The following is a 27,447-nucleotide window of genomic DNA, read 5'->3' on the forward strand; positions in this document are numbered from 1 at the left end:
TGATCTGATCTTAACTTGATGCTCAATGGTGAACCAATTTTGTTTCACAGTGGTCAATATTAATGTTAAATGTGTCTGATAAGCCAAAGATGTATACATGTCCTAGAAGAATGTTATAGAAGGAAGACAAATATAAAAAAAAAAAAAGACCTAACATGAATGTTTGTCCATTCAAAATGTCCATCAACCAGGCATAGTCCACCTGTGGAATCTGTAAGCTGTGCAAATGTGTGTGCAGGTTGCCTTGTGGGCTCATTTGGCTCTTTCTGTGTTCCAGTGACCTATGGCATGATGAGCTCCAATGTGTACTACTACACCCGGATAATGTCACAGCTCTTCCTAGACACCCCATTGTCTAAAACAGAGAAAATGAACTTTAAAACTCTTTCTTCAATGGAGGACTTCTGGAAGGTATTTTTGCCTTAACTTTGTTTATTTGGCCTCAGAATTTCACTGCATGTGTATCGTCAGGGCCTGCTGAGTGTTTACTACTTTGTGAGACGTTGTAAGTCATGGTGAGTTCTTCAAATCTACTGCTGCTACCTTCAAAGAAGGATAAAGTTAAGATTTATTGAGATCTTTGCAGATGCCTTATGCCACACTGGGTATTTCATACCTTCCTCATTTAATCCCCATGGTAATTTACAAGGTCAATACTGCTGCTATCCCCAGTTTGCAAATGAGATTCAGGTGTTTAAATGTGCAAGGTCATTTGGCTGGGGAATAAGAGACTTGTTCCTAGTATGACAGCTACTTTTCTGCACCGGTTTATTATTCATTCAGCCATTCACGGTTCAGTAAACATTGAGAATCAGGAGAGCATTTTGGTTGCTCTGTGTTGCTTGGCTTTTGTGTTTTGTCTTTGTTGGTGATGACATGTATCCCCAGCTCTTGGGATGATGTTTAATACAAGGGAAGCATATTCTTTCAAAGGTTTGCCAATGTAAAATTCAACCCAGCCCCTTTCCCAGTGTCACAAATTCAACCATAGTAGCAGAGCATAAGCAAAAAGTTATATAGAACAAATTTTAAGCCAATCTGGGCAATATGGTGCTCAGTGTCTAAGAAAATTTGATGGAAATGGAAAGAAAAATGATTGATTCTCCATGGTGAGATACTTTGTAAAATTCTGACTAACCTCTGAGTAAAAACTATGGATTTAAACATACAAAAAAAAAAAAAAAACTGAGTCATGGGAATCTATTAATAAATAACAGTACTTGGCATCAAAAGCACATTTGTATAATATTAACATTTGCCCCCTCAGTGGAACTGGTAGCTATCTCTGCTGATCATCTGATAAAGATTACACGCTGAGAAGTGGCTAGATCTTTCTTCCCTTGGGGTGTAGCTCCTTGTACAAACTAACAAGAGATTTCTCACACATATACATTTCTGTGATAATAAATTCCAAGCTCTAAAGAGGAGGAGATATGTTGAAAGGCTCCCATAGAGCAGGAGTCCAGACATTAAAAAAAAAAAAAATCCACCAGATGATAGGCTGACAATTGACACTCTTACGTTTTAGCTCAGAGCCATGATTATGTAGAATGCTGTTTTAATAAGGAAGAGTAGAATTGATTGTGGTTGTGGACTCACACAATACTCTCACCTGACTGCCTTTAGTCCCAGAATAGAAATCAGAGTGGCCAATTATTAAGCACCCATCCTGAGCCAAGTGTACTGACAACAGAACCCCCTCTTACTGCTCTACCTTGTTCAGAGTAGCCAAAGCCCTGGTAATGCAAATATGCCAGGCAGAGGCAAGACTTGGAGGTTTTTAAAAAAACATGCCATTGGGCCGGGGATGTGGCTCAGTGGAAGGGTGCTTGGCTGGCATTTGTGAAGTTCTGGGTGTGATCTAGCACCAAATAATTATAAAAATAAATAAATAAATAATGATGAAAAAAGGCAAAAGAGGACAAAAAAAGTTGTCTTTGCTTTTAGTTTGCAGAAGGCCCCTTACTGGATGGGCTGTACTGGAAGGTGCAGCCCAGCAACCAAACAGAAGCTGACAACCAAAGTTTCATTTTCTACAAGAACCTGCTGTTAGGGGTTCCACGCATACGACAAGTCAAAGTCAGAAATGGATCCTGTTCCATCCCCCAGGACTTGAGAGAGGAAATTAAAGAGTGCTATGATGTTTACTCTGTCAATAGCGAAGACAGGGCTCCATTTGGGCCACGAAATGGAACTGCGTAAGTATCTGGGACTGTGGCCACTGAGTGACATTGACTCATCCTCTGACCTCCCACTGAAATTCCATCATTTATTCTCTGATGCTTTTAGCAATTAGAAGATGCCTTCAGTGAGTCCTCAAAGCTTGTTTTAAAGCTTGGGCCAAACTGACATCTGGTGTCTTAAGTTTTCTCTACTTTTCAATTCCCTTCTAGTTTCTCTATGCATATTTCCAAAAGGCTAAATTGTTGATTGTGTGACCCACAAAAAACAAATTACCTGAGTCTTTAAACTTTTATTTAAGATGTTTTGATCCTTTTTTAAATCAGTGCATTATAGTTATACATAATATTGGGGTTTATTTTGATAAAATTATACAAGCATGGAATATAATTTACTCTAATTCAGTACTCAGTACTTCCCCCTTTACCTTCCTACTGCCTCCTCCCTTTTCCCTTTCTTTGACCCTACTGGCCTTTCTTCTATTTATTTATAGTTTTTTTTTTTTTTTTAAATCACTGTGTAATGGACATATATAAAGGTGAATTCACTTGGCATATTCATGTATGTACATAGCATAGTTTGGTTAGTTCCATTCCACTGTTTCTTCCTTTTCCCAGCCCTCCTTCTTCCCGCTTAGTCCATTTTCTCTCCTTTACTGATTTCTTCTCTGTTTTCATGGGATTCTCCCTCAGCTCATCTCTTTCCACCTTATTTTGGTCTAGCTGTTGCATGAGAGAAAACATTTGACCTTGACTTTCTAGGTCTGTTGGCCATGTACATATTGTCCCCTAGGTTGTTCAGTAGGAACTTTTCTGATGTAGAAATTCCTTTTTTGTTTTAGTATTTCTTATAAATAGCTTTTTGTTTGGAATGCAATTATTTAAAGTGTAGTTATTTTGGGGCACATGAAAGTTGTACATATTTATGGTGCAGTAAAATAATTTGACACAGGTTTACAATAAGTAATGATCAAATCAGAGTGATTAATATTTCCATCTCCTCAATCATTCCTCTGTGTTGGGAAACTTTGGTTTCTTCTTGTTATTTGGAGATATAGCATGAGTCATTACAGACCCTAGTTACCCTGTGTGGTGTGGAATATCAGAAGTATTTCTTCCTATCTGACTGGGTTTTTGCACCCTGGATCTGGCTTCTTTTGTCCCCACTCCGTGATATCTCCTAAACTCTAGTGACTACTATTCTGTGCTTGAATTTTATGAGATTGATTTTACAACTTTCACATATGGACATGAACATGTAATATTTACCTTTTTCCTGTCTTCTTTCACCTACATCACATCATGTCCTCTAGGTCCTTTCACTTTTACACAAATGGCAGGATTGCATGCATTGTTTGTTTGTTCTCTCTCTCTCTCTCTCTCTCTCTCTCTCTCTCTCTCTCTCTCTTCTCTCTCTCTCTCTTTCTTTCCCTCCCTCCCTCCCTCCCTACCTACCTCCTTCCCTTCCTTCCTTCCTTCCTTCCTCTCTCTCTCTCTCTTTCTTTCTTATTGCTGAACAATATTCCTCTATGTGTGTGTGATTTTTTAATCCATTCTTCAGTTGATAGACACTTCTTTTGATTCTGTATCTTAGCTAAAGTGAATGGTACTGCAATAAACATGGGGATGCAGAGGTCCCTTTGAAATACTGATTTAATTTCCTTTGGATGAATACCCACTAGTGAGATTGCTGGCTTATATGCTACTTCTACTTTTAGTTTTTCAGGGAATCTCCATGAAAAGTGTAGATTTTTTAAAGTGTGAGCTGGTGAGGCAGGATTTTCTTTCTTACTTTTTGTCTGACTTAAAGCCCCTGGTTTAAAATGTATGTTTATAATCCTAAGTATACATTTGTACATGTGCACCTTTGCAGGAGTTTTAGTATACTTTAGTACCCATGCTTCAAACATTTCTGCATTCTAAACTTCCTAGGTTTAGAATTATTGTAGTTATGCCAGAGAAATGGGCAAAGCTCTCAGGCTGTCTCAGGGTGGGCCTCCTGAGTTGGCTGCCCCAGGGTAAGTCACTATGGCAGAGCCACCTTCTAAGCAATGCTGAATGACTACTGTTCAGTCATCTGCATCATTTTCTTGAGAACTGAGTCACCCAGAACCCACATTTGTTATGTTCAATGGGACAAATACCTTTTTCAATGACAAGATAATTTACCTGCAATTCAGTGTACATTGTATTTAGTACCAAGGCTCAAAAGTCACAAATTTAGTAGAAATCAGGAGATTAGACCAAAGGTACTAAATAATCTGAAAATATTTTTTTCCAGGTTATGAAAGTGATTATACTTTCTAATGCTCCTTTTTCTATGTCCTGCAAAATAATATATTTAATCAGTGGTGCCTTTTCAAATATTTTACTTTATCTCACATCATTAATAAGAAAATTTTCCAGCTCCTACTCTGTGTGAGATTCTTTTTATAGATGTATTATTTTATCTCTCACAAAATATATGCATCTCGAATACAGGCATCATGTGTATTTTATATGGAAAACTGGAGACCACATAGCAAGACACAGGATGGACTTGTCCCCTTTTATCTGTGATTTTCACTGGGGACTTGGAGTCATGTAGTCCTTGAGTATAGACAATCATTAGGGAAAGTAGCAATGGGAACTCGGGACTGATGGCAGAGGCTCTGCGGACAGACAGCCCTGTGTGTATTCTCAACTCTACCATCAAAAACTTTGGGACTAAATTGATCTCAGTAATCCTTAGGACCCTCAGTGCTATACTGGAGCTAAAAACTGTATGACAATTCAGTAAGAAAACACTAATGAAGTACCACATCAAGTGTATTACTCAGTATGATAAGACTTATTTATATATTTTTTAAAAAATTTATTTGTTCTACTTAGTTGTACATGACAACAGAATGCATTTCCAAATCATTGTACACAAATGGAGTGCAATATTTTAATTCTGTGGTTGTGCACAGTGTAGAGATGCACCATTTGTGCAATCATACATGTACCTAGGGTAATGATGTCCATCTCATTACACCATATTTCCTATCCTTATCTTACCAGGAACCTTGTAATTGCCATTGGTATTTCACTGATTTTTCCTGTTTGTTTTTGTTTTTAAATTAGTTGGATCTACACAAGTGAAAAAGACTTGAATGGGAGTAGCCACTGGGGAATAATCACATCTTACAGTGGAGCTGGCTATTACCTGGATTTGTCAAGAACCAGAGAGGAAACAGCTGCCCAGATTACTAGCCTCAGGAAAAATGTCTGGTTGGACCGAGGAACCAGGGCAACTTTTATTGACTTTTCAGTGTACAATGCCAACATTAACCTGTTCTGCATGGTCAGGTGTGTACTGAGGGCACACATGAAAGCTCCCAATTTGGGGAGTGACTGTATATCCTATTCTGGAGATAGGCCAACCAACTCTTGCCTATAGCCATATTAATGAGGATCCAGGCCAATAACAAGGCAGGGGTGAAAACTGAAGTCTTAGTGGGACATGGAGATTTCAGGAAGGGATTTATGATCCTAGAATATTATGATTTGGAAAGAACCTTAAATCTAGTCCAAGTTCATCCCAGTTCAGACCCTTTTCAGAAAAAGCATCTGATTTTCTAACACCTATCCTCAGCCATTATGAGGATGAGCAGAGCTACGTGCTCCATTACATGTTCCAAGGCTGTCAAACATAGACTCTCTTCCCTGACCTTCCCACTCTCAGATGATGCCCAAGCATTAGTACATAGACAGTGTCAGGGGCTATACCTTATGGATTCCTGCTCATGCTTAAGTCTCACCAAAGGCACCTGAGGTGAACTTTCCCTTAATGATTCCAAGAGAATTAGAAGAGGATAAAAACAGGCAAGCAGCCAACATTTAAGTCAATGATGTCTATCTATAAAAATTCTAGCTCTCTCTCTCTCACTTAGTCTGAGTATGTCCTTCCCAGACTTTAAGGGTGATGACCATCAAGGCCAGTTACTCCGTTTTCCTATGTGGTTTTCTAATTTTCTGGAAGTGGTTGCCAAGTACAGGGCCAGAATGGGTCAGAGAGAGATGACTTGACACAGAGCCACTTCCTTTCCCTTACAATTGACTCTGAGGCTGTCACCAGGCTCTGCTCTCTGTATTGCTCTCTTGAAATTGTGGTCCTCACTGCTATTCTCTAGTCCTACCTGTACCAGAGGAGATAGCAATGCCTAGTAGCTTCCCAAGGGCTTTTAAATGTCTGAAATCATGGAGTTAAAGATTCTGTTTCTAATTTGATAGGAAAATGGTACCATTAAGTGAATCATTTAACTTACTTAATGTGAGAACTGTAAAATGGGAATTTTAGTTCAATCATAGGAAAGCACTGATGATCAGTGCCATCAGTATGAATGGAAACATGTTACTGCTTCAGACAATAGGCCCTGATTGACAGCCTGTGAACCCCAAAGCACTGGGGAGGGGAAAGAAAGTATCCTGGAGGAAAGTATCTGGTGCTAATTAGGCATTTACCTAGTAAATGAATGAATGAATGAATGTGATGCTCAGGCCTATCTTCATAGATTGCAAAATATATATCCTACTTCTCAACCCGATCATATGTTTTAGTGCATATTTTTTATTTGGGTTTTTTTTCATGCTACCTAGTAAAATGACTTGCACCTAATAGTAGCATTAGAAAGATTTCTTTGTTGATTAACTATCCATTTTAAAAAATTGTACAGTATTTTAAACAGTACAAATGCCAGAAAAAAATAAAGGGAAGCCTGAAGAGAAAGGAATCCTTTGGATACAGGTCTTGGGAATTCTGGTTCCTTTTATAGTACAAGATTCTACAAGTGTGTTGGTATTGGCCATAATAAAAATGATTTGCCAGTAGCTTGGGTGAGCTATGGTAGCAGATTTATTACGTTGTAATTCAGAGAAAAGGAAGAAACACCCTTCTGGCTATAACCCTATGCTGTAGTTGTTTTAATTGTTCTTATTGCAATGCAGGTTATTGGTTGAATTCCCAGCAACAGGCGGTGTGGTTCCTTCTTGGCAATTTCAACCTGTAAAGCTGATTCGCTACGTCACCACTTTTGATTTCTTCCTGGCAGCCTGTGAGATTATCTTTTGTTTCTTTATCCTTTATTATGTCGTGGAAGAGATATTGGAAATTCGCATTCACAAACTACAATATTTCAGGAGTTTCTGGAATTGTCTGGATGTTGTGATCATTGTGGTAGGTTGAAAAACAATACCAATTTCCCTACCTTATCCCAAAAAGCATATTAATTACAGTCTTTGATCTCCTCAGAACTGTGGATCTTGATATTTCCAGAAGAAAATCTAAAATTTCCTCTCTCTATTACATCCACTTCTGCATTACAAATTATTTTGCATGTGAGACCTTACTAACTATGGTGTAGAGGGGCATTTACAGTGAGCTCTCAAATAACCACACTAATCATGAGAATAACTCAGCAATTACTATTTGACTGTGGCCAGCCATATGAGATATAGGAGATAAAATTATTTATTTGGGGTTCAACTTCTATTAAAATTTATTTACATTTTTCTGCCTATGTGTCAAGTTATGGCAAGAAGGAACATCCTGAAAATATTTTGAGTGACAGAGTAAACCTTCTTAGGTTAAGAATTTCCTGCGAATAGTCCACAGAGAACAAAATTTAAGTTATGCCCATCAAAGTTCTCTGTATAAGGTACAAGAAATCATGAAGCACCGTTACATAGTCAAGACTAAAACAACTTTTAGATGTTGTGCCTGCCCTTGACTGTATTTTAACTTCTAACAGTTGTTCAATTTGTTTTCCCTTCATTGGAGTCAATTAATTAATCACTTCCTTCCAGAGGCCTCAGTGTAAAAATGAATTGTCAAACTTGTGTCTTCCTTCAGCAATAATAGTCAACCTTTGCCTAAGTTTTGTTACACATTTAGCCATGTAACAATGCACCTAATTATTACGTGCTTAAAATTTTGAATAGCATAGTGATGTCATATTTTTCTGTTTATATATTGATCTATGCCCACTGCCTAGCATAGAAATGAACCTCAGAAATCTCAGGAAATGATTCATTATCCTGTTGGCAATCACTCTTGTCTTAGCCTTCCTGGTGACAGTTATTCTTTCCTTCGCTTCTCTCCCAAAAATTTATTTGGCTTTTGTGAAGCATTTACATCAAGTCAGTATTAAATCATTTCTCATTAGTATTAGTTAAGAAAACATGTCACTCAGTGAAAGGACACTTTAGGCATAAGTAAAACTGCCCAGGCGTGTGTTTCATGGTAATGAACAATATTAGTACCAATCATAATAATAACAACAGTCTGCTGGTTAGAAACTACTGTGTTATGTGCATTTCCAAGTGCTTTTCATTTACAAAAGCTTAGTTAACTTTTCACTAATCCTCTTAATCACTCTGCACCTGCTTCTGGAGCCATGTACATTTGTGCTACAGAAAAAGGTCATACTTAGAAAAAAATTCATACAGAATAGCTACAGTCTGGAACCTAGTGCAGTCAAAACCACCTCCTTCTTTCATGATGGCTGTGTAACATCACACAGCCCACACAAATCAAGGTGACAGGAGTTGTCCCACACATTTCCAATGTATTAATAATGAGTAGAGTTATAAAAGAATTTCAGTACTTAAGGAAGTAGGAGAAGCAACAATTCTGGAAATAATTTTTCAAAATATTCTCTACTAAGGGAGGGCAGATTACAGACCTTATACAGTAAGAATTATTTTGGAACACAGTTATTGTTTGTAACCCTTAAGGATGGAAACTCTCTTTTTGGACTGATATAAATTTATTTGTTATTGAGAATAATGGCAAAAAGGTAAGTGTGATGTTATACTAACATAACAGATTTCTTTTAACCAGATGACTTCAGTATTGACAAAAGACTAGTTGGTAGGATTCATTGTTTTTTAACTTGTATTTCTATCAGTGAAAACTTTGACTGAATACTATAGTATATGATGTGTGTGTGTGTGTGTGTGTGTGCGTGCATGCTTACTAGGAGAATTTAGAAGAGTAATATAAAAATTAATACAAAGAGAATTTGAGCACTTTCTTCTTACATACCTACAAGTTTTTATGCCACACTCCAGTGAGTTGCCTTGTACCTACTATGGACACCCCTGGGAAAATAGATGGGGATATGTGGGTCAAAGATTATTTCTGTATCTTAGCAGTCACAACATTTTGCAAGTATCTTTTCAAAAGTTTTTCCTGCTTTCCTTTGTTTTGGTTTAACTCTGAGTAGTTCAATGACACAGTTGAGACTGTACTTCATATAGAACAGGGAAGGACAATTGCAATTCACCTTCTTACTGAAAATTTTTTCACCAACTAGAAGTAAGGACATGCTTCCTACTCATCCCCAAATGTACCCTGAGCCAAGGATTTCTGTCATCTAGCCTAAATTTGTTTGAGTTCACCTTAAAACCTGAAAAAAAAATTATATTTTAAGGATCACATTTCGCTGTTACTTTGAAATTGTTTTCACCCTTTTCTCATTCTATTTCTGCAGCAAATACTCTGAAGTCTACAGGTTTATGTCAGTCAATTGTCCTAGGCTACAGTATTTTGAAGCTAGCAGAAATATTGAAAAAAGACAATTTACAGGACTAAGTTAAAATAATGTTGATTGCTGTGTCTCAGAGCAAAGATATTTAGTTCTTCAATGGATATTTTCCAAGCATCTACTATGTATAGCACTTTTCCAGGCACTGGAGATACAGAGTCAAATAAAATAACCAAATCCTCTGCCTTTATAATGCTGACATTCTAATATGGAGAGAAAGGTCTTTTGTAGATGTGGATGAGAATCCCAGAGATAATCAGGAGTAACCTAACAACCCACATGCTCACAAACCTCTTTCTCACCTCTCTTCTTTTATTCACTATTTTGGAGGAAGTGTTCCAAGGAAAATTAATGTAACATGATATTGATGTTGTATAAACAACCACTACTTCCATGTGTTTATGAACATTTCTCCTGGGTGGAGTAAAAACATCTGGACTAGGTAGCAAATTGTACCATGTGAGAATTGTGTAGAGGGTTATTGTTGGATTTGTTCAACCAACCCCAGCATCTTTATCCCTCTCAGATGAGTCAATGTACAAGAACATTTTCAGAGAGCTCTAAGAAAATGTTCCTACCATCAGCACAAAAGTTCAAGATTGTATCTGGAAATCCTTCACTGATAAGAAAGTGAGGTTGGCTTTTTAGCTGTGATTGTCTTTTCTATGAAAATCACCTGGTCTGGATTATTCTCTCACAAAGGTCTAATGAAGTGGTCTTTGGCCATCATTAAAAAGTAGAGGGAAGGAACAAAGAAGGTCAAAGAACCTGTCACAGCCCACGTGGTGCAGACTCAGATCCCACAGAAAGGCACAGATACTACAGTGAACTGTTCACATAATGCACATTAGTCCAGTGGTGGTGGGTGGCAAGAAGGGGCCATTGTTCCCTCTGATCTTGTATAGCTCAGACCCAAGAAACATGTGAAAAGTTGTATGTTATAAATGCAGAGATAGCCATGATTAAGAAGGAACCCTTTGTTCATATACTTCACTGCAAGTTTCCTTGAGCCTCTCTGACCTTCATTCCCACCATATTCTAAGACCAAGCACATTCTGTCCTCTTTTGTGCACTCCTTTTCAGTGTGTTTGGTTTCAGCTTCACCTCATGTTGTGTGATGCCAACTCTTAGGAGCTTTTTGTATTATTTAGCTTTGTGTGTTTATGTTGTCTTGAATTAAGAGTGTGAGTTTTGGGGGAGTGGAGCTTACCCCAAGTTCACTTCCATATGTTCTTCCTGGCCCAGACACTGTGTGTACGTGCACATATGAAGAGAAAGAATGGATGGCTGGAAACTCGAGAATGAAGAGGCACACAAGAAAATTTTAAAAACTAAACTTAAAACCAGAAAAATCAGGAAAAGATAGGAGGGTGTAGAAAATGATTTATATATGGGTGGCAAAATGATCAGAAGGCCTTCCTTCTCGAGTTTGGGTTTGTTATAGTGACATCTCGGGTGCTTCTGTGGGTACTCATTGTATGCACAGGCCCATGGACACATGCACTTATTGGATTTCTGTTCCTAAGTAAGGAAATGCAAGCAATATACATTGTGAATGTCTTTTATGGCAGTGCCAAGCATTGCCATTTGAGTGTGTGACTTTTATGAATGCCATTGGGTGTGCATATTGGCCAGATGTGGCATCTATACATGGTGAAGAAAAATAAACTACTCATTATAAGGTAAGCTTCTTTGAAAGCAGTATGATGAAATATAAGCCTTTTGTTTTCCAGCTCTCGGTGATGGCTATAGGAATTAGCTTATATTGAACATCAAATGTGGAGGGTCTACTCCACTTTCTGGAAGACCAGAATACTTTCCCCAACTTTGAGAATCTGGCATATTGGCAAATACAATTCAACAATATAGCTGCTGTCACAGTATTTTTGTGTGGATTAAGGTAATTGATTCAGAACATGTTCTGGGTTTTTAGTACTATTTTTTTCTTCCTTTAATTAACATGAGTCACACAAAATTTTAAAGGACTTGAACTTGCCTTTTTTGGGCAAATTCTGTGGCCAGCCAAAGCTGCTCCATAATTTATATCAAGAAAAACTAGTGAGACTCATGGGATGGTTCCTCTCATTATGGATGATGCTACTTCTGCTGCCAGAATTATTTCAAGATCAGATCCTGTAGATGTCATTTAACACAAACAAAAGAGGCCTTTTCAGTATTAGTTGGGCCTGGGGGACCAGGTTACCCTAACACTGGGGCAGATCTGAGTTTTAACTTATGTAATGTGACCAGGAGATGAAAAGGAACTGAGAGAGGGGAACATTTACAGGAAATGGAGAAATGCTGCACCTGGAAATGCTTGTTAGAACAATCTGCTTTACCCAGAATGTCAGCTGGGACAGACTTTTTCTCCAAGGAGGACCTAACTTACTCATTTCCCTCTTTTTACAAAACATAATGTGTATTTTCAGGTGTGTGAAAGGTTAGGACATTTTTATATATAGTGAGCCTCATTTTTGGTGATGCAGGAAATTTCATTAATTTTGAAGCAACCACCAATTGGATTCCTGTGCCATTTACAAACAGCTCAAGTTCTGATTGTGCTGTACAGACAATAACTGCTGGCTACAGGTGGCTATTTACATTTCACTTTCTTTCTTTTTTTTTTTTGAAGAGAGAGAATTTTTATTTTTTTAGTTTTCGGTGGACACAACATCTTTGTTTGTATGTGGTGCTGAGGATCCAACCCCGGGCCACACGCATGCCAGGCGAGCGCGCTACTGCTTGAGCCACATCCCCAGCCCATTTCACTTTCAATTAATTAAGGTTATATGTAATCAAAATTTCAGTTCCTCATTCCCACTAACCACATTTTAAATGTGTAATGTCTCTGTGTTAATAGTGTATACTGTTTTAGGAAATGGAACTAGTAGAACCTTTCTACCATCATAGAAGATTCACTTGAACAACTGTTGAGGAAGGTGCTTACCAAGAGCTGTGTATTTTCCTGAATTGTTGCTTTTCCCTGGAAGCACTGAGGTTTATCAGAGGGCATAGACTTCACCTTGTGTTTCTCAGGCTGCTTACTCAGCTATATGAGAAAACCATTGCCACATAATTGATGCCCAAATAAAAGATAGTTACTGATACACAAATAGTATTTTCTGAAATGTTTTGTGGTGTTTATTTGTTAGAGATTTTTTTTTTTACATTTTAATCCTTTTTTGAGGAAAAATATCACTAGTCATTGAAACTGTGAGGAAGCCCTTTTCCATGATATGTTAATCATCCTGGAAAATGTGACCACATGAGGCTGCAGCTGTGTTCTGTTCCCTGCTTCCAACTCCAAGAACAGAGCCTGTCATGGGTTAGGGACTTAGCAGACCCTTTTTGAATAAAAGAATAGAAGAGCTGGTTTTGGAAAACAATAAAACTAAGTCCTTCTGTCCTCTCTCTTTTGGTCTTACTGTGGTTAAAACACATAACACAAAACTTGCCATTGTCACATTTTAAAATGTGGAGTGCTGTGGCATGAAGGACATGCACAGTGTGGGGCCACCATCACCACTGTGCACTACCAGAGCCTTATCATCCTAAGGTGCACATCAGCACTAACTTCCCATCTCCCCCTCACCTCAGCCCCTGGTAACATACTTTCTGCTTTCTATTTATTTTACCAATCTAAGTGCTTCATATATGTGCAATGGTACAGTTTCCACCTTTCATGACATAGTTTCCCTGGGAATGATGTTTTCAAGGTCTGCATGGTAATATGTACCCAAATCCCATTCCGTTTTGGGCAGAATAATATTCTATTGTATGTATGTGCCACATTGTGTTTATCCATTCATCTGTCACTGTCTTTCCTCTTTTACAGCTCTTCAAATTCATCAATTTTAACAGGACGATGAGCCAACTGTCTACAACCATGTCTCGTTGTGCCAAAGACCTCTTTGGGTTTGCCATTATATTCTTCATTATATTCTTAGCATATGCTCAGTTGGCGTACCTCGTCTTTGGTGCTCAGGTTGATGACTTCAGTTCTTTCCAAGAATGTATGTAAGTATATATGAAATTAAGAAGAAAAATATAATCAGAGATGTTACTGCCTTCTCAAGGATTAAGAAATCTTCACAGTTGCTATTTGAGCACTATGGAAGAGTTAAAAATGTTTATTCAAAATAAAAATGAGTCACCTTTTCCAGAAACATTTACCTACCAATGCAAAGTTGTTAATACCTTCTGAAATGCTGATGCTTAAGATAGCTGCCATCAGGTACTGAGATAAAGTGGAATAGCCACAGAAAACCACTATTCCAAGACCAAGGTCTTCCTGGCTCCCAAAGTACATGAGAGTCTTTTAAAAGGCCATTTTTGTATATTTTCATTCTTGATAAATAGGTTGCCATACATTTTGAACTTCCAGTTATTTTATAAGTAAAAGAATAGATATTTCTAATGTTCTAGGGGAAAATTCAGAGTACAGAACTTTTCAGTCTTTTTCCAGAGTTCCCAGATACAGGAAAAACAAAACCAACAAGAGTCCATATCGGATTCCCGTGCCATTTACAAAGGGATTAGTAGTTAGGAAAGGAGAGGAATAACATGACATTGACGTTGATAGGGCTTTGTGCATGGGGAGTCCTAATTCACCTGGCTGTTTGATCAAAGTCAGTGAAGGAAATGATTTTACTAAAACCCAGCACTCAAAATGTCCAGTCACTTTCACTTCATTTTGAATTAATGTGAGATTGTTGAATCTTTGAACACATGTAATCTAGCCATCCTTTAAAAAATCTTTTCTTTTTTTCTCTTAAGAGATATTGTCTTCAGGTCCAGAGTGACCATTGTGGAGATATAGAAAGGCCATATTTTAGCCAGATTATGTTTTAGATTGTTAAAGCCAGTTGCTATACAAGTTACCTAGTAATAATTACATTTAATGTTAACCAGATGGAAATAATATGTAGCATGAAAGCATATTATTATTCCAGAACACTCCCATTGCTGACATAAGCAGCAAGATTTTTCTAAAGGACTTGAATTTTTAATTATTTGGGAGCTATCAACACTTCCATAACAATCCTAAAATGTGAAATCATCTTTAATAAATGTTGCATCAGTTGCGGGACATTCTTTGTTTCTGTATTGTGGTGTTTTGTTTTGTTTTTATAGCGTCACTCAATTCCGTATCATTTTGGGTGATATCAACTTTTCAGAGATTGAGGAAGCTAATTGAGTTTGGGGACCACTGTATTTCACTACCTTTGTGTTCTTTATGTTCTTCATTCTTTTGATATGTACACTTTTGTTTATAGTGAGGGGATTTAGATTTAATGTTCAAGAATCACCATCTTCTCTTTTTTTCCCTGCTCTATTCTTCATTATTTTAAATAGAGACCAGGAAGTAGAACAAAATGTTGATTTTGGAAATATTATTTTACATTTCATTCATTCAAAGTTTTAAGTCTTAACAAAATATTTCTTTTCATTGCCTTTCATTTATTCATATGTGTTTCTACTCAAAGAAAAAAAAGTTAAAACTTAAGTGCAAATTTATTATATTACTTAAGATAATACTTTGCCTCAAAAGTAGAATATGCTCACTCACACTTTTTTTTAACACAAATGTCAATACTTCATAGTCACTTGCTAGCATTACTTTTCATTTTACTCTTCTTTAAAAAAGTAAAATAAAAGGGACAAAGAAAGCTAGATCCAGGATATCAGGAGTAGTATTTGAGTGAATTATTACATTCCACGTTTTTGTGTGTGTGTTTTGTCTTAACATTTATACATTCACTTAGTCTACTGAAAAGTATTAAAGTAACTCAGTCTAACTTAGGCACTGGGTATTTTTCATATAACACTCAGATTTAATGATTGCCTTAAGAGTCATCTTAAGAAGAGAAGTCATTTCCATTTTCAGTAAATTTTATAAAGATCCTTTGTAAAAGGTTGAATGATGACATTTGCAGTAATTGAGGGTAGCATTCTGAAGGTGGGCCCAGGTATTTCTGGTTAGGAGATGGCATTCACTGATAGAGTCATGATGCTCTTGAACAGGCCCTGAAGGTGCAGCAGTTTCAAGCAAGTCCATTTGTATCTTGCTGTGTGCAGGCATCCTGGCTAGGTTGTGAACTGAATCCTCCTAAGTGTCTCCTTCCTGTTATAAATAAATTAGCTGAAGCTTAAGCCTTTGTCACCCTCTCACATTGGTGGTGCTTTGGATTCTGGGGCACCTGAATGTCTCCTCCAATAACAGACCAGGAATTGAGAGTCCTGCAGTAGATCCTTTGGTTGACCTCAGGCCACCTAGTGTTCTCAGTGATCAGTCTGCCAAATGAGGGACAAAACTATGATGATATGAACTGCTCAGATGAGGACTCATTTCAATATTGTACTTCAAAAGGCAGCACCTTGAGATCATTCAGTCATTTTATTGGATCAATCTGCAGAGCAGGAAAACAAGCTTTTAGTTTTTGTATTTGTATTAAAATATAACCTTTTCAGTGCTGCATTTTCCCTGCATCTCATAGACATACATAGTTGGATAAATGGATAGGTAATAGACAAGAGGCTACTTTCAATACAAACTTGTCTGTTAAGCAAATAACAAGCTGACTGTAGTATTGGCTCTCTTTGAAAGCTTACTGCCTGGTATTAATTCATTGCCTCTGTTTAAAAATAATCCATGTTGGTGTGAAGAGGCTTATTTGAGTCAGGACCAGAATCACTCTCCCCCATCTCCCTACACACGGGGAATGATCTCCTAGTACAGAGGCCCATCTGACAGCTAGGTGACCCTGGTGAGACTGGAAAAAAGTGAATCTCCTCTCCCACCCCTTCAGGAGCCTTACTCTGCCACTATACTTTTCAAAATGTCTTTGGAGGACCCACCCCTTGAACCCATTTCAAATAAGATATTTGCAAGCATCATGTAGCCACTGGAAAGCCAGAATACAATGGTAGACACCTGGGTTGGAAAGAAGAAAGGTGGAAGACATTCTGACTGAAATTACCCTCCAAATGGAGCCTTTAGCAAGGAATTTATTTGTATTCTATATTCTGTTCTCACAGCTTCAGAACACTAGTATTCTTTCTGATGGAGAATCAGTAGCCTTCTAAAATGAGAGCCCGGTTTTGTTCATGTATCAATGAATCAATAAATATCGACTCCATCACTTTATCCCTATAATATTACATATAGCGTATAGTATGTATAAATGTGTATTGCACAGTAGGAGGCATATGGGTGATAACGAGGATGTCATGGTAAGGCAAGCAGAGCCGGAGTCTGCCCTGATGAAGAACTCATGGACTTTTATGTGGGGAAACAGAAAAAATTACACATACCACTCTATCCTTGCAAACCGAAGTTAGGTACAAAGAGTAAGAACATATAAAAGACCTATGGTTTGCAGTGCTTGGAGATAGTTAATTGCAATTAGATGCTGTGACTAGAAAGCATTACCATTGGGGAAGGAAAACTCAGGAGAGTGAACAAAGTAGCAGCCACTGAATGATAATAATAAGTGCAAATAATTTAGCCCTTGCCTTGCAGTAGGACACATCCTGAGCATTTTGCATTCTGTTGTATTGTCCCATACTACTAATCTGTGAAGGGAAAAACTGTAACTTTCCATTACATAAATGCAAAACATATCCTAAAAATGAAACTTAAAAAAGTTGAACCATATAGTCTTAGCAGTTGCAAAACTGAAAAACAATTTTACTTAACTACAAAGTCTATATCTTTCTGCAAAGTTTTCTTCTTTTTTTCTCTTAACTCTTTGTCTACTGAGTCTATTATATTCCTATTTACAGAGATTTTTTTCCATATTTTTATTGGTGCATTATTGTTGTGCATAATGTTGGAATTTGTTGTTACATATTTATACATGCACATAATATAATAATATAATTTGGCCTATTATTTGCCATGATATTTTTAACTCTTTAAAATATATTGTATAAATATCAAATATGATCATATAAAAATTTGATATAAGCATAGAATTCTACTTGTTTGTATTGACTTTTGATAGTTGAAGAGCTTTTTACAGATCCATACGCATAATAGTTTATGTGACTTTTTTACATGTATGGAACAAAACAAGCAACTTAAAATAATCCATTCTTATTAGGTAAAGATATTAATATTTTTCTGCCATTTTTCTGTCTCTTTTTGTAAAACATATCAAAATACATGGTTTTATAAGTAATAATATATAGTGTATTTTCCTTTGGCATGACTTAATGGGGAAATTTTTTTTGAAGAAGATGGTAGCAAAACTACTTATGACTTCATAAAGCCTTCTAATTGAGGGAAAAAGTGTGAACCAAAAAGCATGTGTCAAATTGAATTAATGTTTACAAAATATGTTTAGGCTTGGTCTCTTAACCTCTACGTTTCTTTGATTTACAAACAGAACATGTTTCTGACCATCATCTACTCTGAAGTGAAATCTGATTTTGCCCAGCAGAAAGCTGAAATGGAGCTTTCAGACCTCATCATAAAGGTAAGATAATCCCAAATTCTCTGAATTTTAAAATTTCCTACTTAAAATAATAATTGTCTCAAATTTCCTAATCAATAATAATACATTGAAATTATTTTATTTTATTTTATTTTTTTAATTTTGTATTGTTGGTTGTTCAAAACATTACATAGTTCTTGATATATCATATTTCACACTTTGATTCAACCGGGTTATGAACTCCCATTTTTACCCCATATACAGATTGCAGAATCACATCAATTACACATCCATTGATTTACATATTGCCATACTAGTGTCTGTTGTGTTCTGCTACCTTTCCTATCCTCTACTATCCCCACTCCCCTCCCCTCCCCTCCCCTTCCCTCTTCTCTCTCTGCCCACTCTACTGTCATTCATTTGTCCCCCTTGTATTATTTTTCCCTTTCCCCTCACTTCCTCTTGTATGTACTTTTGTATAACTCTGAGGGTCTCCTTCCATTTCCATGCAATTTCCCTTCTCTCTCCCTTTCCCTCCCACCTCTGATCCCTGTTTAATGTTAAACTTCTTCTCATGCTCTTCGACCCTACTCTGTTCTTAGTTACTCTCCTTATATCAAAGAAGACATTTGGCATTTGTTTTTTAGGGATTGGCTAGCTTCACTTAGCATAATCTGCTCTAATGCCATCCATTTCCCTGCAAATTCTATGATTTTGTCATTTTTTAATGCATTGTGTATAAAGGCCACATTTTTTTTTTTTTTATCCATTCGTCTATTGAAGGGCATCTAGGTTGGTTCCACAGTCTTGCTATTGTGAATTGTGCTGCTATGAACATCGATGTAGCAGTGTCCCTGTAGCATGCTCTTTTTAGGTCTTTAGGGAATAGACCGAGAAGGGGAATAGCTGGGTCAAATGGTGGCTCCATTCCCAGCTTTCCAAGAAATCTCCATACTGCTTTCCAAATTGGCTGCACCAATTTGCAGTCCCACCAGCAATGTACAAGTGTACCCTTTTCCCCACATCCTCGCCAGCACTTGTTGTTGTTTGACTTCATAATGGCTTCCAATCTTACTGGAGTGAGATGGTATCTTAGGATGGTTTTGATTTGCATTTCTCTGACTGCTAGAGGTGGTGAGCATTTTTTCATGTACTTGTTGATTGATTGTATGTCCTCCTCTGAGAAGTGTCTGTTCAGGTCCTTGGCCCATTTGTTGATTGGGTTGTTTGTTATTTTATTGTCTAATTTTTTGAGTTCTTTGTATACTCTGGATATTAGGGCTCTATCTGAAGTGTGAGGAGTAAAGATTTGTTCCCAGTGTGTAGGCTCCCTATTTACCTCTCTTATTGTTTCTTTTGCTGAGAAAAAAACTTTTTTAGTTTGAGTAAGTCCCATTTGTTGATTCTAGTTATTAACTTTTGTGCTATGGGTGTCCTATTGAGGAATTTGGAGCCCGACCCCACCGTATGTAGATCGTAGCCAACTTTTTCTTCTATCAGACGGCGTGTCTCTGATTTGATATCAAGCTCCTTGATCCATTTTGAATTCACTTTTGTGCATGGCGAGAGAAAGGGATTCAGTTTCATTTTGTTGCATATGGATTTCCAGTTTTCCCAGCACCATTTGTTGAAGATGCTATCCTACCTCCATTGCATGCTTTTAGCCCCTTTATCAAATATAAGATAGTTGTAGTTTTGTGGATTGGTTTCTGTGTCCTCTATTCTGTACCATTGGTCCACCCGCCTATTTTGGTACCAGTACCATGCTGTTTTTGTTACTATTGCTCTCTAGTATAGTTTGAAGTCTGGTATCGCTATACCGCCTGATTCACACTTCCTGCTTTGCATTGTTTTTTGCTATTCTGGGTCTTTTATTTTTCCATATGAATTTCATGATTGCTTTCTCTATTTCTACAAGAAATGTCATTGGGATTTTGATTGGCATTACATTAAATCTATAGAGAACTTTTGGTAATATCGCCATTTTGATGTTAGTTCTGCCTATCCATGAACAGGGTATATTTTTCCATCTTCTAAGATCTTCTTCTATTTCTCTCTTTAGGGTTTCTGTAGTTTTCATTGTATAAGTCTTTCACCTCTTTTGTTAGGTTGATTCCCAAGTATTTTTTTTTTTAAGATATTGTGAATGGAGTGGTTGTCCTCATTTCCATTTCAGAGGATTTGTCGCTGATATACAGGAATGCCTTTGATTTATGCGTGTTGATTTTATATCCTGACACTTTGCTGAATTCCTTTATTAGCTCTAATAGTTTCTTTGTAGACCCTTTTGGGTCTGCTAGGTATACAATAATGTCAACGACAAATAGTGATAATTTAAGTTATTCTTTTCCTATTTTTATGCCTTTATTTTCTTTCGTCTGTCTAATTGCTCTGGCCAGTGTTTCGAGAACTATGTTGAACAGAAGTGGTGAGAGAGGGCATCCCTGTCTTGTTCCAGATTTTAGAGGGAATGCCTTCAATTTTTCTCCATTCAGAATGATGCTAGCCTGAGGCTTAGCATAGATTGCTTTTACAATATTGAGGTATGTTTCTGTTATCCCTAGTTTTTCTAGAGTTTTTAACATAAAGGGATGCTGTACTTTGTCAAATGCTTTTTCCGCATCTGTCGAGATGATCATATGGTTCTTATTTTTAAGTCTATTGATGTGGTGAATAACATTTATTGATTTCCGTATATTGAACCAGCCTTGCATCCCAGGGATGAATCCTACTTGATCATGGTGCACAATTTTTTTTGATATGTTTTTGTATCCGATTCTCCAGAATTTTATTGAGGATTTTTGCATCTAGGTTCATTAGAGATATTGGTCTGTAGTTTTCTTTCTTTGAAGTGTCTTTGTCTGGTTAAGGTATCAGGGTGATGTTGGCCTCGTAGAATGAATTTGGAAGTTCTCCCTCTTTTTCTATTTCCTGAAGTAGCTTGAAAAGTATTGGTATTAGTTCCTCTTTAAAGGTTTTGTAAAACTCTGCTGTATACCCATCCGGTCCTGGGCTTTTCTTAGTTGGTATTCTTTTGATGGTTTCTTCTATTTCCTCAATTGATATTGTTCTGTTTAGGTTGTCTATATCCTCCTGACTCAATCTGGGCAGATCATATGACTTAAGAAATTTATCTATGCCTTCACTATCTTCTAATTTATTGGAGTATAAAGATTCAAAATAATTTTTGATTATCTCTGTATTTCTGAAGTGTCTGTTGTGATATTGCCTTTTTCATCCCATATGCTAGTAATTTGAGTTCTCTATCTTCTTCTCTTTGCTAGCATGGCTAATGGTCTGTCAATTTTGTTTATTTTTTCAAAGAACCAACTTTTAGTTTTGTCAATTTTTTCAATTGTTTCTTTTGTTTCGATTTCATTAATTTCAGCTCTGATTTTAATTATTTCTTGCCTTCTACTTCTTTTGCTGTGGTTTTGCTCTTCTTTTTCTAGGATTTCGAAATGAAGTATGAGATGATTTATTTGTTGTTTTTTTTTTTCTTTTTTTAAGGAATGAACTCCACGCAATGAATTTTCCTCTTAGAACTGCTTTCAATGTGTCCCATAGATTCTGATATGTTGTGTCTGTGTTTTCATTTATCTCTAAGAATTTTTTAATTTCCTCCCTGATGTCTTCTATAACCCATTGATCATTCAGTAACCTATTGTTCATTCTCCAAGTGATGTATGCTTTTTCCTTCCTTCTTTTATCATTGATTTTCAGTTTCATTCCATTATGATCAGATAAGATGCATGGTATTATCTCTACTCCTTTATATTGTCTAAGAGTTGCCCTGTGACATAATATATGATCTATCTTTGAGAAGGATCCATGTGCTGCTGAGAAAAAAGTGTAACTGCTTGATGTTGGGTAGTATATTCTATATATGTCAATTAAGTCTAGGTTATTAATTGTGTTATTGAGTTCTATAGTTTCCTTATTCAACTTTTGTTTGGAAGATCTGCCCATTGGTGAGAGAGGTGTGTTGAAGTCTCCCATGATTATTGTATGGTGGTCTATTAGACTCTTGAACTTGAAAAGAGTTTGTTTGATGAACATAACTGCACCATTGTTAGGGGCATATATATTTATGATTGTTATGTCTTGTTGGTGTATGGTTCCCTTGAGCAGTATGTAGTGTCCCTCTTTATCCCTTTTGATTAACTTGGGCTTGAAATCAATTTTATTTGTTATGAGTATGGACACACCTGCTTGTTTCCGAAGTCCATATGAGTGATATGATTTTTCCCAGCCTTTCACCTTCAGCCTATGTATGTCTTTTCCTATCAAATGCGTCTCCTGTAGGCAGCATATTGTTGGGTCTTGTTTTGTGATCCATTCTACTAGCCTGTGTCTCTTAATTGGTGAGTTTAAGCCATTAATATTTAGCGTTATTATTGAGATATGGGTTGTTCTTCCAGCCATATTTGTTTATTTCTGTTACTAAACATGGTTTGTTTTCCTCTTTGATTATTTTCCCCCCTTTACTGTCCTACCTCCCACTGTTGGTTTTCATTGTTATTTTCCATTTCCTCTTCCTGTAATGTTTTGCCGAGGATGTTTTGAAGAGATGGTTTTCTAGCTGCAAATTCTTTTAACTTTTGTTTATCGTGGAAGGTTTTAATTTCATCTTCCATCCTGAAGCTTAATTTCGCTGGATGCACAATTCTTGGTTGGAACCCAATTTCTTTCAGTGTTTGAAATATGTTATTCCAGGATCTTCTAGCTTTCAGAGTCTGTGTTGAAAGATCAGCTGTTATCCTGATTGGCTTACCCCTAAATGTAATCTGCTTCCTTTCTCTTGTAGCTTTTAAAATTCTCTCCTTATTCTGTATGTTGGGCATCTTCATTATAATGTGTCTAGGTGTGGATCTGTTATGATTTTGCACAGTCGGCATCCTGTAGGCTTCTAGGATTTGGGATTCTGTCCCATTCTTCAAGTCTGGGAAGTTTTCTCGTATTATTTCATTGAATAGATTGCTCATTCCTTTGGTTTGAAACTCTGTCCCTTCCTGTATCCTAATGACTCTTAAATTTGGTCTCTTGATGTTATCCCATATTTCTTGGATGTTCTGCTCATGATTTCTTAACAGTCTTGCTGAGCTGTCTATGTTCTTTTCAAGTTGAAATACTTTATCTTCATTGTCTGATGTTGTATCTTCTAAGTGTTCTACTCTGCTGGTAGTATTCTCCATTGAGTTTTTAAGTTGGTTTATTGCTTCCTGCATTTCTAGGATTTCTGTTTGTTTGTTTTTTATAACCTCTATCTCCCTGTATAGTTGTTCTTTTGCTTCTTGGATTTGTTTATGTAATTCATTGTTGAAGTGATCTTTCATTGTAAAAATATGGAATGCTTCACAAATTTGCGTGTCATCCTTGTGCAGGGGCCATGCTAATTTTCTCTGTATCGTTCCAATTTTAGTATATGTGCTGCCATAGCGAGCACATGAAATTATTTTAAATAAGGAGTATATTACTATATCTTAGGACTAATTTAAATATTCTCTATCTTGGAGGCTTGAAAGCCGTGCTGTTGGCTTGAAAATCAGGGAGTCTTTTTTATGTTCTGAATTCAACCCTAAATAACCTTGTTGACTCTTAGGGTCTGAGCTCCTTTGTATGTTTGAACATTCCCTCTATTCCACTGTCACTTCCAGATCCTGAGCTCAGAATAAACTGGAAGGCAAGAGTATATAAACCCATTTCCAGTTTTTCTATATCAATTACCATATTAAAAAAGAAAAGGTTTTAGATGCCAGTATTTAGTGCCATTTCCTTTACCCTTGACCTTCTAAGCACAATTGTAAAATGGTCAAAGGAAAAGGTCCTTGGATTTAGGTCACAGCCTGGTGCCTGAGGACTTCCATTTCCTTAGCTTCAAGCAGGGCTAGATGTTGAAGAAAGGGCAGGACAGGGAAGTGGGGCAGCTTCGTTCTTCTCCATGTGACTTCTTTATTTGGTAGAAAATAAAATTTTCACAATAACAAAGACTTTTGTAGTATAAAAGCGTGTTGTCCAACATCATGTTGGTAAATAAAAGGGCTCCTTGACCCTGTTTTCTGTTGAGTCAAGTCCTGGGACCATATTATCTGTGGATCATGGTGTAAGGGTAAATTTCAGCTTCTTACAAGTTTCTTGCATGAGACCTAAAATCCCTGTTATCTTAAATTTAGCATCACGGTTGTGTACATTTTAGCATATCTCCATCATGTACAGAAACTCTCCACATTGTGCACAGTTTTGATAACACACAATGTTCAGGTACCACACTTTTGTTACATAACACCAAATCCTCAAAAACCTGGTTCAAGTTTGCATTATCACTGCTCATTAACAGTGAGTAAGAGCACAAAGTATGAACTCCATTGCTGGCTCTTTAATTCCCACATTAATTCCTAAGTAGCAGATGTTCCTCACGCTTGGGGACCTTTGGTGACACTGCTTCCTGTCTGCTGCTGATTGGTCACTGGACATCTGCTGTTGGGTTCATGCAGTGACAAAGTGTGTAGTGTTGCTTTCTTGTCCTTGGTGATGAACCTATGCGACATTTACAGACATGATAATAGAAAAAAGTGAATAGGCCAGAAAGATGAAACGCAGGAAAGAAAGGAAACACACAAACCTGAAAGTGAAATCAAAACAAATGCCGTGGTTTTCCAAGAAGTAGCTGAGCACAGGAATGTTGACACTGTCAACACTGGAGAGATCCAGGTGGACACCCAGAAGAACAGTTTTTCAACATCAATAAGAAAAGAATGAAGCTGTTTTGGAGGAGGGGACGCCAGCAGAAATCTTCAAGTAAAACGAAGAGTTTGTAGAGATATTTCATAACAGTGAAAGTGCAAAGAACATTGTCAGAAGGTGATCCATAGTTAGAAAACAATTTGACAATCCACTGATGTACAGAAAACACATTCCGTTCACATTGTAGGGGATAATATGATGAAATACATGAGAAGGTGACGACAAGCACAGTTTAAACTGCCCTGAATCCTTTTTTTTTTTTTGTACAAAGAATTATAACAATTTACTTTTCAATATTTCTGGTGTTTTAAATTTCAATGCACTAATATTCTATTTATTTATTAATTTATAGCTGACACTAAGGGAGTATTAATGTTTCATCAAAATGTTTTAAAGTTCTTGGAACAATTAAAATTCCTGCTGTTAATTATTTGGCTCACTTTTCACAATTTCAGTCTTCAAGGTCATTTTTACAGACCTGTATTACTATGCAAAGCAAAAGCAACCTCTGTCTATAATTTATTGTTTGTTTGTTTGACTCTGTGGTGCTGGGGATCAACCTGGGGCCTCACACATGCTAGGCCAGCACGCTACCATTCACTACACCCTACCATTCACTACACCGTAACTACACTCTGTAGTTTGTTAGTGAAAAATCCTCATCCATATTTCACTGGGATTTTTTTTGTTGCATATCTAACATATAAAGAAATTATTTATTGTGAGACAAGGAAAAGATAATTAATCCATGACTCAGATTTCTTGGTATTATTTTTTTAAATTAATTTTTAATTTATATATGATAGCAGAATGCATTACAATTCTTATTACACATATAGAGCACAATTTTTCATATATCTGGTTGTATACAAAGTATACTCACACCAATTCGTGTCTTCATACATAACCCTAACCCTTACCCTAACTCCTTCCGTTCCCCTCCAACCCCTCTGCCCTATCTAGATTCATCTATTCCTCCCATGCTCCCTCTCCCTACCCCACTATGAATCAGCCTTCTTATATCAGAGAAAACTTTTGGTATTTTTTTTGGGGGGTGGGGGGGCTGGCTAACTTCACTTAGCATTATCTTCTCTAACTCCATCCATTTACCTGTAAATGCCATGATTTTATTCTCTTTTATTGCTGATTAATATTCCATTGTGTATATATGCCACATTTTTTATTGATTTTTTCAAAAAATAAATGGCAGCAGAATGCATTATAATTCTTGTTACACATATAGAGCACAATTTTTATTTTTGGTTGTATATAAAGTATGTTCACAAGAATTTATGTCTTTATACATGTACTTTGGATAATGATGTCCATCACATTTCACCGTCCTTGCTAAGGCCCTGCCCCCTCCCTTTCCTTCCTACCTCTCTGCCCTATCTAAAGTTCATTTATTCTTCCTACGCTCCCCATAATTACCCCACTATAAGTCAGTCACCTTATGTCAGATAACATTTGGCATTTGTTTTTTCTGGGATTGGCTAACTTCACATAGCATTATCTTCTCTAACTCCATCTATTTACCTGCAAATGCCATGACTTTATTATCTTTTATTGCTGAGTAATATTCCATTGTGTATATATGCCACATTTTTTTTATCCATTCATCTACTGAAGGGCATCTAGGTTGGTTCCACAGTTTAGCTATTGTGAATTGTGCTGTTATAAGCATTAATATGGCTGTGTCCCTGTAATATGCTGTTTTGAAGTCCTTTGGGTATAGACCAAGAAGAGGGATAGCTGGGTCAAATAGTGGTTCCATTCACAATTTTCCAAGAAATCTCCATACTGCTTTCCATATGGGCTGACCAATTTGCAGGCCCACCAGCAGCATATGCGTATACCTTTTCCCCCACATCCTCGCCAACTTACTGTTGTTTGTCTTCATAATAGCTGCCATTCTCACTGGAGTGAGATGAAATCCTAGAGTGGTTTTGATTTCCATTTCTCTAATTGCTAGAAATGATGAACTTTTTATATATTTTCATATATTTATTGATTGTTGTATATTTTCTGAGAAGTGTCTGTTCAGGTCCTTGGCCTATTTATTGATTGGGTTATTTGTTTTTTTGGTGTTTAGCTTTTTGAGTTCTTTATATACCCTACAGATTAGTGCTCTATCTGATGTGTGAGGGGTAAAGATTTGCTCCCAAGATGTAGGCTCTCTATTCACCTCACAGATTGTTTCTTTAAGAACTGTTGCATATTCCTATATATTTGGGAGCTGATAGCTATGTAATATGTAGTGATTTCTATTTGTCAACCAATTCAAAAACACATATGAAGGAAAGGACCTCAATTCTTGGTTTATTGAAAACTTCTTACCTTTTCTGTATGTCTTCCTCAGGACTTTCATATTATTCACTTATTATTCATTCATTATTCATTCATTCAGCACACACTTCAGTTCCACCAGGCAATGGGTTTATGTTTGTTGATGCTCCAAATGAGAGGTAAAGCAAATGCAAAAGCAGAAAAACCTAAACAGATGTTCTGCTTTGTTTC

General features: G+C 36.9%; 1 protein-coding gene and 1 non-coding gene across 2 annotated transcripts in view; one reads left to right on the forward strand and one right to left on the reverse strand.

Annotated features, from left to right (window-relative positions):
• The first annotated feature begins 285 nt into the window (after positions 1-285).
• The window catches only part of LOC139706518 (polycystin-2-like), a 35,279-nt gene continuing 8,117 nt past the window's right edge, over positions 286-27,447 (forward strand). The window contains 9 exon segments of the mRNA XM_071614830.1: positions 286-411; positions 1,948-2,198; positions 5,286-5,510; positions 7,149-7,377; positions 11,482-11,629; positions 11,632-11,648; positions 13,584-13,765; positions 14,882-15,023; positions 18,139-18,228. Coding sequence (XP_071470931.1) covers positions 289-411; positions 1,948-2,198; positions 5,286-5,510; positions 7,149-7,377; positions 11,482-11,629; positions 11,632-11,648; positions 13,584-13,765; positions 14,882-15,023; positions 18,139-18,228 — 1,407 coding nt within the window. The 5' untranslated portion in view covers positions 286-288.
• On the reverse strand, positions 23,526-23,632 carry LOC114082359 (U6 spliceosomal RNA). The gene has a single exon (XR_003580959.1). It is a non-coding gene; the product is annotated as a U6 spliceosomal RNA (small nuclear RNA).

This window comes from Marmota flaviventris, chromosome 7, assembly GCF_047511675.1.
Source record: "Marmota flaviventris isolate mMarFla1 chromosome 7, mMarFla1.hap1, whole genome shotgun sequence".
In the NCBI taxonomy this organism is placed as follows: Eukaryota; Metazoa; Chordata; class Mammalia; order Rodentia; family Sciuridae; genus Marmota; species Marmota flaviventris.